We start from the raw sequence: 14,374 nt of genomic DNA, 5'->3' as shown, positions 1-14,374 counted from the left end.
AAACAGTGGTACCACAGAGAGAGGAGCCTCACCTCCTTTCTCCTCAAATGCCTTCAGATGTTCACATGACACATATAAAAAAAACTGGGAAAGTCATTGCAGAGAGAAAACATTTGCTGCTTGAAACCACAGCAATCCAGGAGGGTCCTCATCATGAAGAGGTCTGATTGACTGACATTCCTTCTTTCACCTTCTTCACAATCATTCAGTGTTCCAGACACCTTGGCCTGGAGCTTGGGCACTTGCAGTGGTCATAGCTCTGGTTGGTAGGACACTATATTGGTGTTAGGTCAAAGCCCAGCATAAGGATCCATTAATAATGCCTCAGCTCATCCAACTATCCTCCAAACAGTCACAGAGATGAGGAATTTCTTCAGCTATAGGGTAGTGAATCTGTGTAATTCATTGCCTCAGAAGACTAAGTAATTGAATGTCTTTACGACAGAGATAGACAGGTTCTTGATTAATAAATGAATCAAGTGTTTAAAGGGAGAAGGCAGAAGAATGGAGTTGAGAAACTGAACAGCCATAGTCAAATGGTGGAGCAGACTCGATGGGCCAGATGCCTAATTCTGCTGCTATATAGAACATAGAACATAGAACAATACAGCACAGAACAGGCCCTTCGGCCCACGATGTTGTGCCGAACTTCTAACCTAGATTAAGCACCCATCCATGTACCTATCCAAATGCCGCTTAAAGGTCGCCAATGATTCTGACTCCACCACGCCCACGGGCAGCACATTCCATGCCCCCAACACTCTCTGGGTAAAGAACCCACCCCTGACATCTCCCCTATACCTTCCACCCTTCACCTTAAATTTATGTCCCCTTGTAACACTGTGTTGTACCCGGGGAAAAAGTTTCTGACTGTCTACTCTATCTATTCCTCTGATCATCTTATAAACCTCTATCAAGTCACCCCTCATCCTTCGCCGTTCCAACGAGAAAAGGCCGAGAACTCTCAACCTATCCTCGTACGACCTACTCTCCATTCCAGGCAACATCCTGGTAAATCTTCTCTGCACCCTCTCCAAAGCTTCCACATCTTTCCTAAAGTGAGGCGACCAGAACTGCACACAGTACTCCAACTGTGGCCTAACCAAAGTCCTGTACAGCTGCAACATCACTTCACGACTCTTGAATTCAATCCCTCTGCTAATGAATGAATATTTACCATCTACCACCACTCTCTGCCTTCGACCGGTTAGCCAGTTTTCTATCCAATTGGCCAAATTTCCCTCTATCCCATGCCTCCTGACTTTCCGCATAAGCCTACCATGGGGAACCTTATCAAATGCCTTACTAAAATCCATGTACACTACATCCACTGCTCTACCCTCATCCACATGCTTGGTCACCTCCTCGAAGAATTCAATAAGACTTGTAAGGCAAGACCTACCCTTCACAAATCCATGCTGGCTGTCCCTAATCAAGCAGTGTCTTTCCAGATACTCGTAAATCCTATCCCTCAGTACCCTTTCCTTAATTTGCCTACCACAGAAGAAAGACTAACTGACCTGTAATTCCCAGGGTTATCCCAATTCCCTTTTTTGAACAGGGGCACAACATTCGCTACTCTCCAGTCCCCTGGTACCACCCCCGTTGCCAGTGAAGACGAGAAGATCATTGCCAATGGCACTGCAATTTCCTCTCTTGCTTCCCACATAATCCTAGGATATATCCCGTCAGGCCCAGGGGACTTGTCTATCCTCAAGTTGTTCAAAATGTCCAACACATCATCCTTCCTAACAGGTATCTCTTCTAGCTTATCAGTCCGTTTCACACTCTCCTCTTCAACAATATGGTCCCTCTCGTTCGTAAATACTGAAGAGAAGTACTTGTTCAAGACCTCTCCTATCTCTTCTGACTCAATACACAGTCCCCCACTACTGTCCTTGATCAGACCTACCCTCGTTCTCGTCATTCTCAGGTTTCTCACATACGCATAGAATGCCTTGGGGTTATCCTTGATCCTATCCGCCAAGGATTTTTCATGCCCTCTCTTAGCTCTCCTAATCCCTTTCTTCAGGTCCCTTCTGGCTATCCTGTATCCCTCCACTGCTCTGTCTGAACCCTGTTTCCTCAACCTTATGTAAGCCTCCTTCTTCCTCTTTACTAGATATTCAACCTCCCTTGTCAACCAAGGCTCCCTCACACGACCGTTTCTTTCCTGCCTGATCGGTACATACATATCAAGGACACGTAGTATCTACTCCTTGAAAAAGTTCCACATTTCCACCACATCCTTCCCTGACAGCCTATGCTCCCAACGTATGCTCCTCAAATCCTGTCTTACAGCATCGTAATTTCCCTTCCCCCAATTGTAAAATCTTCCTTGTTGTGCGCACCTATCTCTCTCCATAACCAAGGTGAAAGTCACAGAATTGTGGTCACCATCACCAAAATGTTCACCCACTAACAAGCCCACCACTTGTCCCGGTTCATTACCGAGTACCAAATCCAATATGGCCTCCCCTCTGGTTGGACACTCTACATACTGCGTTAGAAAAGCTTCCTGGACACACTGCACAAACACCGCCCCATCCAATCTACTTGATCTAAAGAGCTTCCAATCAATATTTGGGAAGTTGAAGTCGCCCATGACTACGACCCTGTGGCTTCTGCACCTTTCCAAAATCTGTTTCCCAATCTGTTTCTCCACATCTCTGCTGCTATTGGGGGGTCTATAATAAACACCCAACAAGGTGACTGCACCTTTCCTATATCTTACAAACTATGGTCTTAAATAAGTTCTATTATTTTAATTGCTGCATATTCACTACATTTTGTTTTATAAAATAATTTCACAATTCCCAGTTTTATTTAGATGAAAATGTTCTTTCCATTTTTTTCCACCAAATACAATTACATTCAAATTAATTGATTATTTTTTTTTAATAGAACAGTAACCCGTTTACTCTAATATCAAAATATACATAACTGCTGTATATTAACATAGCACTCCAGCTCAGAGCAATTAATAGTAGAATGAGGAGAATCTGATGAGGTCAATACTTGCACAGTATATTAACCACATTGAACACAACATATTATGTACAAGAAACATTCCCAATGGTTTTGGTCTACAAAACAATTTTGAAAACTAACAGATAAAATCATCACCAGTAAACAGTAAGTAAATGTGTGCATATCTCACACTTTTAACAGGCATTTGAACATACAAACTCAAAAAGTCTGAACAACTGAACAAGTTAAACTGGATCTCAGGAGTTTTAAGAAAGCAAAAGGAATTTGCTACCGATCTGACAGCTGTCTGCAGTTTGTTCAAATTATTTCATTAGCTGACTCCAGAATTATTGGTGTATGGAAAACAATGGCACTTTGATTAGAGATTAACTTTTCAATGACCTCTTAATAATCCTACAGAATCTGACAAATGAGTAGGTTATGACAGCTTCTATGCAAAATACGACATCACATTAAAATTACAGGGATACAATGGAAACATTCTTAATTTTAAATATCATCTGGTATGAGCTATTAAATAGAAGTATAGTTTTACATTTACTGTTTAATGCTTGAACATAATAAACACAACTTGGTTGTGATGTAGCCATCTTACAATAATAAAGTTACATTCAGCTACAGAGAAGGGGTATCATTTTTCTACAATAAAAATGATGCAGAGGTGTCATATTAAATTTTGGAAAAATATGTGGATGATGAGGGAAGATTTACTATCTCTCTCTCTCTCTCTCTATTTCAGGCTTTTTAATTGATCGGTGAGTCAAGTTGGCAGTTGATACCCAGATGTTTTAAGTCAAGTCAGAAACAAAAGGCTAAATTTATGACAATCCTGGAAATTAGCAACAATAAAGAAAGAACTGTCAGTTAGGCTGCTAGTTGGAGTAATTACAAGCTTTGATAGATTGGAAAACATGCCCATTCCCATGCTTTTTAGTTTAAACTCAAAGTGTTAGTTGCCTCTCTTAATTGACCAGTTAAAAAACTTATTTTTCCCCCTTTTACCAGAAAAATGTAAATCCTGCAAGACTGAGGTGGTATGTAAATACTCAATCTCCAAAATCAAACTGACAGTTGGTGAGTGTGTGGTTACAAAAATGTGTTGGATTCATGAAGTGTTGTACTATAAACTACCAAACCAATATCTTTGTGTATCTAGATAAAGTACTTCTACAAAAAGTTGGTATACAAGTATTATTCCTAGGAAAATGAAAATATTATCATACGTTAATTCACAAAGCATTAAATAACATAAAATAAAATTGCTTCTGTCAAAAGGTACAAATATTTAACCAATATTTTTCAAAACACAGGAATATTATCAAAATATAATTGTAGAATTTTAAAACGTAAACACTTTGGAACAAAAAAAATTCATGTTTTCCAATGGCTATAATTTCTCATAAATGGAAGCATTGCAGTTCGAAAGAACTGCTAACCCTGGATTTCATCATAGGAGAGTCAATTTCTTGTACTATTTCTCTCGTGGAAAATTGTAAAGTGGTTAAAACAGTGAATTTACTATGAACTGCTAATCAGGATTAATCACTCCAGTCACACCTATCAAAGAACTTAATTTTCATTAATTTAGCTACATACATTATAGTTCATAGAAAAAGTAGAATCAACTTTAGTGAAAAATGATGATTTCAAATGTACAAGCTTTAGAATTAAACCACAGTTCATACTGAATCCAACGTAACTGGAAATTACCGCGAGAGAAACTTAATTTAAGGTGAATAAGGAATATGGAAATTAAGTCAAATTGTTGTAATATGCAGTATGTTATTTTAGTTCTGTCTGGCGTGAACTTAATTAAGCAGGATTGTACTATTAAAATGTACATTTTCAGTATGATTGTTTACTAGTCCCTACATTTCTCCCTAAAAGGTTTAAAAATGCCAATTGTGCTGGTGGTGATATTTATTATAACATATTTGTGCTTACATCTTCTGAAACAGATTTCATTCTCAATCTGGGTGGCAAGCATTTAATACAAATTGAAATTTAAAGCCTATGATGTTACATCAGTTAACTGTTTCTCTTCATTGGCTTCCAGTTTTCGAAGAACCAAAATATTCACATTAGCTTGTTGAAAACACTAGTTTTGATGCTGCCAACCCCATACATGTATACAATGCAATTTATAAGATGAATCAAGATATATTAATATTTTAGACATGATATTATAATCAGCAATAGTCATCTTTTGGTATATTTACACTGGGTTTAGTTGGACAAAAATATAATTAAAGGTTATAATAACCTTTCAGCTCATTCAGAATTAGTGCGATCTTCTTCAGGACAGGAATTCCCAGCAAAGTTTCCACTTTAGTAAACATGTGACTAACAAAATCTTCAATCAGGAAATAGATTTGAATGGCTTATTTCATTCAGCTGATATAAACGTGTATGGCTTTCATAAAGCTATGCTTAACAATTAATGAGAAAATTAATATTGTCCAACTTAGTTCCGGAGGTAAAATATTACTATGAACTACTACACAATGGCATTGTATTTAAAAACCAATGAACTGTAAGGTACATTTCACTAATACCTGTTATAGGTGAAGGGAGGTACAGCTGTAAAGAATGTTAAAATTCCTCAGATAAGATTCAAAATATTTTGAACACAGCTGGTTAGGGAACAATTTGATTTGTGTGTTTAATTGCAACTTTAGAGAAAAATTGTGGTTCCATCAAATTGGATCTGAAATTCTCATGCAAACAGAAGCAGGTTGGCTGCACACATCCAAGTTTATATACTGCCAGGTTAATTCACCAATTACTGATTATTCATATTTTATAGAATCAGTGGATTAACGTATATTAAATCTATTTTCTTGAAAGATGACTTTAATTTCCAATTACAATAATATGCTCCTCATAGATAGTGAACCAATATGTCATTGCTTCCATGTATAAATCCAATATTTCCCTGAATGTTTTTGCATAAAACAGTTTTCTGTCTCAAAATATTTATTGCAAAGTAACCTGTAACCATACTAATCTGTGTTAACAAGTTCAAAATATCTGCTGTGTACTAAAAAGATCAAAAGAAAACAACTTGAAATGTCTTTTTACTTAAAGATGTCAGTTGAGAATATTTGTAGGAATCTAAATTTTTTTCAGGGGATTATATCTGGATGTGAATTAGATGACACTCTAATCCAATTTGGGTAATGTTTCAAAATAAAAGATTAGCACTAACAGCTTGGAATACAAATGGTCCCTAGCCCTAGCCCCTGTTACAACTTCGGTTCATTATGATTCTTATATGTTTAGCTGAATGACATTAGGTGGAATAGGTCAGGAGAGCTCGAAACTGAGAGTAGTGAAAACCAGCATTCAGGCCAACTTCAGTCCATAGCAGCCCCTTGAAGTGGGAACAATAAGGCATTTTCTGCACATAAATAAAAGTACGTTTCTGTTTATTGGCCCTTATTTTGATAGCAATTCTACAGTTCAACCTACTGAACATGGAGGAATGTTTTGGTTAAGTTATTTAACTGTTATTTTGGCACATGCCTGAAATCATTAACAGTGCAATATCAGAACTGCTATACTGTCTCACAAAAATGTGCAAATAAATGTCAAAAAGAATTTAATTGCAAACTTAAAACGATTCAGCAAACCATCTCTTGATCTTCACAGTCGCATTGCAAGTCCTTTCTAAATTGCTGTTAACACTCCTCAGTTGCCCATTTCTGAGCTGACCAGACTCTCTGCTCTTGCATCCTTGAAGCTCCCAATTTGCTTCTTCTGTTTTTGTTTACATTTTTTCAACATATGAACCTGAAAATAAAATTACAGGAGCTCAGAATAGGTAGAAAATAGAACTGAAACAATTTCCTTTTCATTCAACAAATGTGAAATTTAGCACTGTACTAATATTTTGCACCCTATACAGAGAGATCAATTCACTGGTATCACCTCAGGTAATTAGCTTCTGCTCATGGTTCAACAAGACTATATTGGTGGGGGTTGAGCAATGATGATGATGCTGTTGAATGTCAAGGGATAATGGATTGAAAACTGTGTTGAAAATAGTTATTGCCAGTTATTTACAGTCATAGAGTTATACATCATGGAAAAAAGCCCTTCAGTCCTACAGGTCCATGCCAACCAGATATCCTAAATTAATCTAGTCCCATTTGCCAGCATTTGGCCCATATTCTTCTAAATCCTATTCATATGCCCACCCAAATGCCTTTTAAATGTTGCAACTGTACCAGCTTCAACCACTTCCTCTAGCAGCTCATTCCATACATGCACCACCCTCTGTGTGAAAAAGTTGCCCTTCAGGTCACTGTTCAATCTTTCTCCTTCCACCTTAAATCTATACTCACTAGTGTTAGTCTCCCCAACCCAGGAAAAAAGATCTTGAATATTCACCCTATCCATGCCCTCATGATTTTATAAACCTCTATAAGGTCACTTAACAGCCTCCGACGCTAGAGGGAAAACAGCCCCAATCTCCATATACCTCAAACCCTCCTAAATCAGTAGTACCCTTGTAAATCTTTTCTGAACCCTTAACTATGACATCTAGGAATGACAGTTTGTTGTTGTTTTCCTCTTCTTTAGTGAATTTTACGCCAATAGACAAACCAACGGAACACCCGTGGAATCTCCAATATCAGGGTTCTTAGCAGAGACAGTAATGCAGAGACTCAAACAAACAGCTCTACCAACTATTCAATCCAAACTCTGGGTCCGTTAGGTGGATGACATCTTTATCATCACTAAATGAAACACATTAGAGGAAACCTTCAAGACCATCAATAATACCCTTACTGGCATAAAATTCACTAAAGAGGAGGAAAACAACAACAAACTGCCATTCCTAGATGTCACAGTGGAACGAACAACCAATGAGGAACTTCAAACCAGCGTCCACAGGAAAACAACACGTACGGACCAAATACTGAACTACCAAAGCAATCATCCCAACATCCACAAACGAAGCTGCATCAGAACATTATTTCAACCAACCACCACACACTGCAGCACACAGGAACTATGCAGAGTAGAGGAAAATTACCTATACAGTCTATTAAAAAAGAATGGGTACCCAATGAACATAGTCTGCTGATTTCTCAGCAACAAATCCAAACAAGCAGACAAAACACGTCCAGAAACCCTAGTCACTCTCTCCTACATCAAAGACATCTCGGCAATGACTGCCAGACTAATCAGACCCCTTGGCATCATGGTAGCCCACAAACCCACCAACACACTACCCGATACAGACAAGCAAAACTAATGTAATTTACAAAATACCATGCAAGAACTGTAACAAACACTACATTGGACAAACAGGCAGAAAACTAGCCACCAGGATACATGAACAGTAACTAGCCACAAAACAACATGACCCTCTCTCACTAATATCCTTACATACACTTAAGGAAGGATATCACTTCACCTGGGACAACACATCCATCCTAGGGTAAGCCAGAGACATGCACTAGAATTCCAAGAAGCATGGCATTCCAACTGGAACTCTATCAACAAACACATTGATTTGGACCCCATTTACCACCCCCTGAGAAAAAGAACAGGAAATGACATTGCCACAGGAAATGATATCACCAACCCAAGGAAACCCAAACATACAAATAGAAAGCAGGGAACACCAGCAGTGCTTCGTCTGGAGGCTCACTGAAGATGTTACCTAATATGGTGATGAAACGTCTGAAAAGGAACCTTCCAGCTCAGCGAGCAAACCTACATCCAGTAATGGATCTTTGTTTACATTGGGAGAACTTTACAAGTAAGGAAGGTAAAATGTTGGATGGTCAGGCATTGATTTTTATTTGATTAAAGTTTGGAAGGTCAGGCATTGACTTTTATTTGATTAAAGGAAACACACATAGCCTTGAAAAGAAAAGGGTTCTGCAAGTTTCTTAAATGATATTGGATGTACCAAGCAGAAAGAAAGAACATAGTTTGAAATTGTTTAAATAAGATATCTTGTTGTAAGGAGTTTAGTTTGAAGGTTGCAGATAAGAAGTGTTTCATGAAAACTGTGAAGGAGTTAGTTGAAGCTAAGGAAGTTCAAGTTTGACTGTATGAAGATTCAAGAAGAGGCTATCAGATTCTTAAGACGGGGGAATTGAAACCACAGCTAAATTAAACCCTATATGTGCCAGAAAAGAGAATTATTTTCCTGGTGTTTAAGTACGATAAAATTGGAGCTGCTGCGACTAATGGGATTGTAATTTACCAAGTGTTTTGATGTTTTAAGAATGTCTATTAAATGTAGATATTTTGATTTTCATTTCTTGTGCATAGTAGACTAATATTTTATTGCTAAAACCAAATGTGCAGCATTTTCAGTACCAAATTAATAAAAGCAAAATAAAAGAAACAAGATCACATATCAAGCCCTATTTCAGTGTGGGATCTAACTTATCCGATAATAAGGGCAACAGATACATGAAAACAACAACATCTACAAGTTCCCCTCCAAGCCACTCACCATCCTGACTTGGACATCTATTGTTGTTCCTTCAATCACTGGGTCAAAATCCTGGAATTCCCTTCCTAATAACATCGTGGATTGACCTCTACCAAATAGGCTACAGCAGTTCAAGAAAGGAGCTCATCACCATCTTGTCAAGGGAACCTAAGAATGGCCCAACCAGCCCTGCCCACATCCCATGAGTAAATAAAACAAAATCAGCTGAGACGGTAACACTTGCCACTTGTCAACCCAAGTCTGGATATCATTCAGATTTTTCTACGTTTGTACATGGAATACTTCAGTACCTGAGGAGTTGTGAATAATGTAGAACATTGTGCAATCATTAGTGAAAATCCCTATGTCAGATCATATGATGGAGGGAAAGTCAGGTAGTCAAGGGCAGCAGGTAATTGGGAACACCACCACCTGCAAGTTTTCCTCCAAGCCACTCACCACCCTGACTTGGAAATATCCCGTCATTCCTTCACAATTGTTAGGTCAAAATCCTGGAATTCTCTCCCTATCGGCACTGTGGGTCAACCCACAGCATGTGGACTGCAGTGATTCAAATAGACAGCGCACTACCAACTTCTCAAGGGCAAATAGGGATGGGCTATCAATGCTGGCCAGCCAGTGACGACTAAGTCCCACAAATACATTTTTAAAAAATCATTGATGATGGAGGGAAGGTCATTAGGAAAATAACTGAAGATGGATGGGCTTAGGAGACTAAGATGAGTGATAGAGCAAAGTGTGCAGAGGATTGTGAAACTTTGCAAATGAACACATAGTTTAAATGAGTGGGCAAAGGTCTAGCTAATGGAATACAGTGTTAATAAATATGAAGTCATCCATTTTGGTAAGAATAACAGTAAAAAAGGACTATTCCTTGAATGGTAAGAAATTGCAGCATGTGGTGTACAGAAGGTTCGAGGTGCCCTTGTGCATGAATCACGGAAGGTTGGTCAGCAGATGCAACAGATAATTAAAAAGGCAAATGGAATTTTGTCCTTCATTGCTAAAAGAATTGAATTTAAAAGCAGAGAGATTATGTTGCAGCTCTATAGGGTGATGGTGAGGCCACACCTCGAGTTGAAAAATGTGTTGCTGGAAAGGTGCAGCAGGCTAGGCAGCATCTGAGAAGCAGGAGGGTTGACGTTTCGGGCATAAGCCCTTCTTCAGGAATGAGGCTGGTGTGCCAAGCGGGCTAAGGTTAAAGGTGGCTAAAGTTAAAGGTGGTGGTGGTGGTGGGTGGAGGAATTTGGGGCGCCCACACCTCCCCCCTCACCTCCCTCCAAGGCCCCAATGGATCCTTCCATATCCATCACAAATTCACCTGCACCTCCACACACATCATTTACTGCATCCGCTGCACCCAATGTGGTCTTCTCTACATTGGGGAGACAGGCCGCCTACTTGCGGAACGTTCAGGAACACCTCTGGGACACCCGCACCAACCAACCCAACCAAACTCTGGCTGAACACATTAACTCCCCCCTCCCACTCCACCAAGGATATGCAGGTCCTTGGCCTCCTCCATCGCCAGACCCTGGCCACACGACGCCTGGAGGAAGAGCACCTCATCTTCTGTCTAGGAACCCTCCAACCACAAGGGATGAACTCAGATTTCTCCAGTTTCTCATTTCCCCTCCCCCCACCTTGTCTCAGTCCCAACTCTCGGACTCAGCACCGCCTTCTTGACCTGCAATCTTCTTCCTGACCTCTCCGCCCCCACCCCCTCTCTGGCCTATCCCCCTCACCTTAACCTCCTTCCACTTATCGCATTCCCAACACTCCTCCCCCAAGTCCCTCTTCCCTATCTTTGACGTGCCTGCTTGGCACACCTTCCTCATTCCTGAAGAAGGGCTTATGCCTGAAAAGTCGATTCTCCTGCTCCTTGGATGCTGCCTGACCTGCTGCGCTTTTCCAGCAACATATTTTTCAGCCCGAGTCAGTTTCTTGTCAATAGTAACTCCCAGGGTATTGATATGGGGGGTGATTTAGAGATAGTAATACTGTTGAATGCTGAAAATAATGGTTAGATTGTCACATATCACTGCCTGGCAAGTGGGTGGTGAAAATGTCACCTGCCACTTCTCAGCCCAAGCATGGATATTATCCAAATCTTGTTGCACTTGGAAATGGACTGCTTTAGTATCGGAGGAGTTGCGAATGGTGCTGAACATTGTGCAATCATTGACAAACATCCCCACTTCTAGCCTGATAATGGAGGGAAGGTCATTGATGAAGTAGCTGAAGATGGTTGGGTTTAGGATACTACCGTGAGGAACTCCTGCAGAGATGTCCTGGAGCTGAGATGACTGACCTCCAACAGCCATTACTATCTTCCTATGTGCTGAATATAACTCCAATCAGTAGAGAGTTATTCTCAATTCCTATTGAGAGTTTTGCCACACTCGGTCAAATGTGGCCTTAATGTTACTCACCTCACCTCTGGATTTACCTATTTTGTCCATGTTTGATCCAGGAGGTAGTGAAGTCAATAGTTGAGTGATTTTGGCAGAACCCAAAATGAATGTCAGCAGGTAATTGCTAAGCAGATGCAACAGTAAACCGGGTGGGATTTTATAACAAACCAGTACACATAAGGTCATCTTTACTAAGGATGGCTTTTTCAATCAAAATGTGTCAATTAATTGATTGAAATTCTCTGGGATTCATTAGTGGGACTTGAACCCATGTCTCCAGATCATATTTGAGGGCCACTGTATTACTACTCCAGTGACATTACAACTGCACCATCATCATCCCTAAATGATAACTCTCTCAGATCCCATCTTCCCCTCACCCTCTAGAGTCACAGAGATCTACAGTGCAGAAAATTGTCTTTTTCACTGGTCAAAATTAACCACCTAACTAGTCTAACCCCATTTTCCAGCACTTGGCCCATAGTCTTGTATAGATTAGAGTGGTGTTGGAAAAGCACAGCAGGTCAGGCAGCATCTGAGGAGCAGGAAAATCGACGTTTTGGGCAAAAGCCCTAAATCAGCCCGTCCTGAAGGGCTCTACCCGAAAAGTCAACGTTCCAGCTCCTCAGATGCTGCCTGACCTGCGGTGCTTTTCCAGCACCACTTTAATCTAGACTGATTTCCAGCTTCTACAGTCCTCACTTGTGCCATAGTCTTGTATGCCCTCGCATTCCACGTGCAAAACCAAACACTTCTCAAATACTGTCAGGAGTTTTGCCTTTATCACCCTTACAGGCAGTGAGTTCCAGAGTATCTTCCTCTCGCCCAGTCTTCCCCATGCCCTGTCGTCCCCATGCCCCCTTGTCAAGCCATCCCCAAGCCCTCTCGCCCAGTCTTCCCCCTCCAGCTTTAATCTGCTCCATAACACCAGTCACTATTTCAACCTGTCCTTTAGTAATAGATTTCATAAAGCAATGTAAAAGATTAAATGTGAGCAATTTTGAACAGAGCAGCGACATTTTCACAGTTTCAACAGCCAAATTTTTAGTAAACATTTCATCCATGTTACAATCTACAGACTTTTAAAATTCTTCCTTGGCAGCATTTATGTAAAATTTCCCTCCTACTCTTTTCAAGGTGGGCCATATTCCCATTTATCGACGTTTTGTCATTAATCTAAAATGTAGCACATTATTCAACACTGGTTTCTCCAAATAAACCATGCCTTTCATCCTCATACCTTTGGCCCAGCAGCAGATATAATAATATGCCCTGGTGACTGAATCCAAGGTTCTCCATCCACTTGTACAGGAATTGCTTTCAGCAGCGTAACTCGGAAATATGTTCCCTGTGCAATACGGATTCCAGACCGTAATCCACTTTGCACCTGGCCCTAAACATCAAAACAAATTATGAATGCACGGAAACAATACAGAGCTATTCCTGCAATTCTCTATTACAGTCTGCCTTTTTTCAAAATTCATTTTAGACAACAAAATATTTTCTGTGTGAGGAAGTAACTTTATAATCTGTTAGCATTAACTCAAACTAGAAAATCTTAAAGGAATTGAAATACTTTGTTGCTTCCTGTAGATAGGAGCAGCTTAAAAATTATAGAATGGTTATAGGCCAGAGGTAAGTATTAGGCCCATTGTGTCTGTACTGACTCTCTGTAACTGCAATGTAGCCCCATATTTTCCTTGCAGTGCTGCCATTTCTTTTCTTCTGGTTATTACCCAATTTTCTTTTGAAGGTTTGCGCATTCTCCCAGTGTCTGTGTGGGTTTCCTCCCACAATTGGCGCCGGCTTTAGCTCAGTAGCTACTTCGATTTCACTCAAATCCGTCTGGCTGCGCGTTCGCGTCCAGTTAGGTACGGGCGCTGCCCGGCGTTTTGCATTATATATTAATGATTTGGATGAGGGAACCGGGGGCATTCTAGCGAAGTTTGCCGATGATACGAAGTTAGGTGGACAGGCAGGTAGTACTGAGGAAGTGGGGAGGCAACAGAAGGATCTAGACAGGTTGGGAGAGTGGTCCAGGAAATGGCTGATGGAATTTAACGTGAGCAAGTGCGAGGTCTTGCACTTTGGCAAAAAGAATAAAAGCATGGACTACTTTCTAAATGGTGAGAAACTTAATAAAGCCAAAGCACAAAGGGATCTGGGAGTGCTAGTCGAGGATTCTCTAAAGGTAAACATGCAGGTTGAGTCTGTGATTAAGAAAGCGAATGCAATGTTGTCTCTTATCTCAAGAGGGTTGGAATATAAAAGCAGAGATGTACTACTAAGACTTTATAAAGCTCTGGTTAGGCCCCATTTGGAGTACTGTGTCCAGTTTTGGTCCCCACACCTCAGGAAGGACATACTGGCACTGGAACGTGTCCAGCGGAGATTCACACGGATGATCCCTGGAATGACAGGTCTAGCATATGAGGAACGGCTGAGGATACTGGGATTGTATTCGTTGGAGTTTAGAAGATTAAGGGGA

The 14,374-nt window shown here is 40.3% G+C and overlaps 1 protein-coding gene across 1 annotated transcript in view; it reads right to left on the bottom strand.

Moving 5' to 3' along the window:
• Positions 1-2,891: 2,891 nt before the first annotated feature.
• Positions 2,892-14,374, bottom strand: part of LOC140485524 (diacylglycerol kinase theta) — a 176,182-nt gene continuing 164,699 nt past the window's right edge. The window contains 2 exon segments of the mRNA XM_072583703.1: positions 2,892-6,783; positions 13,127-13,279. Of these exon segments, the coding sequence (XP_072439804.1) occupies positions 6,682-6,783; positions 13,127-13,279 (255 nt within the window). The 3' untranslated portion in view covers positions 2,892-6,681.

The sequence above is a fragment of the Chiloscyllium punctatum genome, chromosome 14 (assembly GCF_047496795.1).
Source record: "Chiloscyllium punctatum isolate Juve2018m chromosome 14, sChiPun1.3, whole genome shotgun sequence".
Lineage (NCBI taxonomy): Eukaryota > Metazoa > Chordata > Chondrichthyes > Orectolobiformes > Hemiscylliidae > Chiloscyllium > Chiloscyllium punctatum.
Note: the sequence above shows the minus strand (reverse complement) of the source record. Positions and strands in the feature narration are given on the sequence as shown.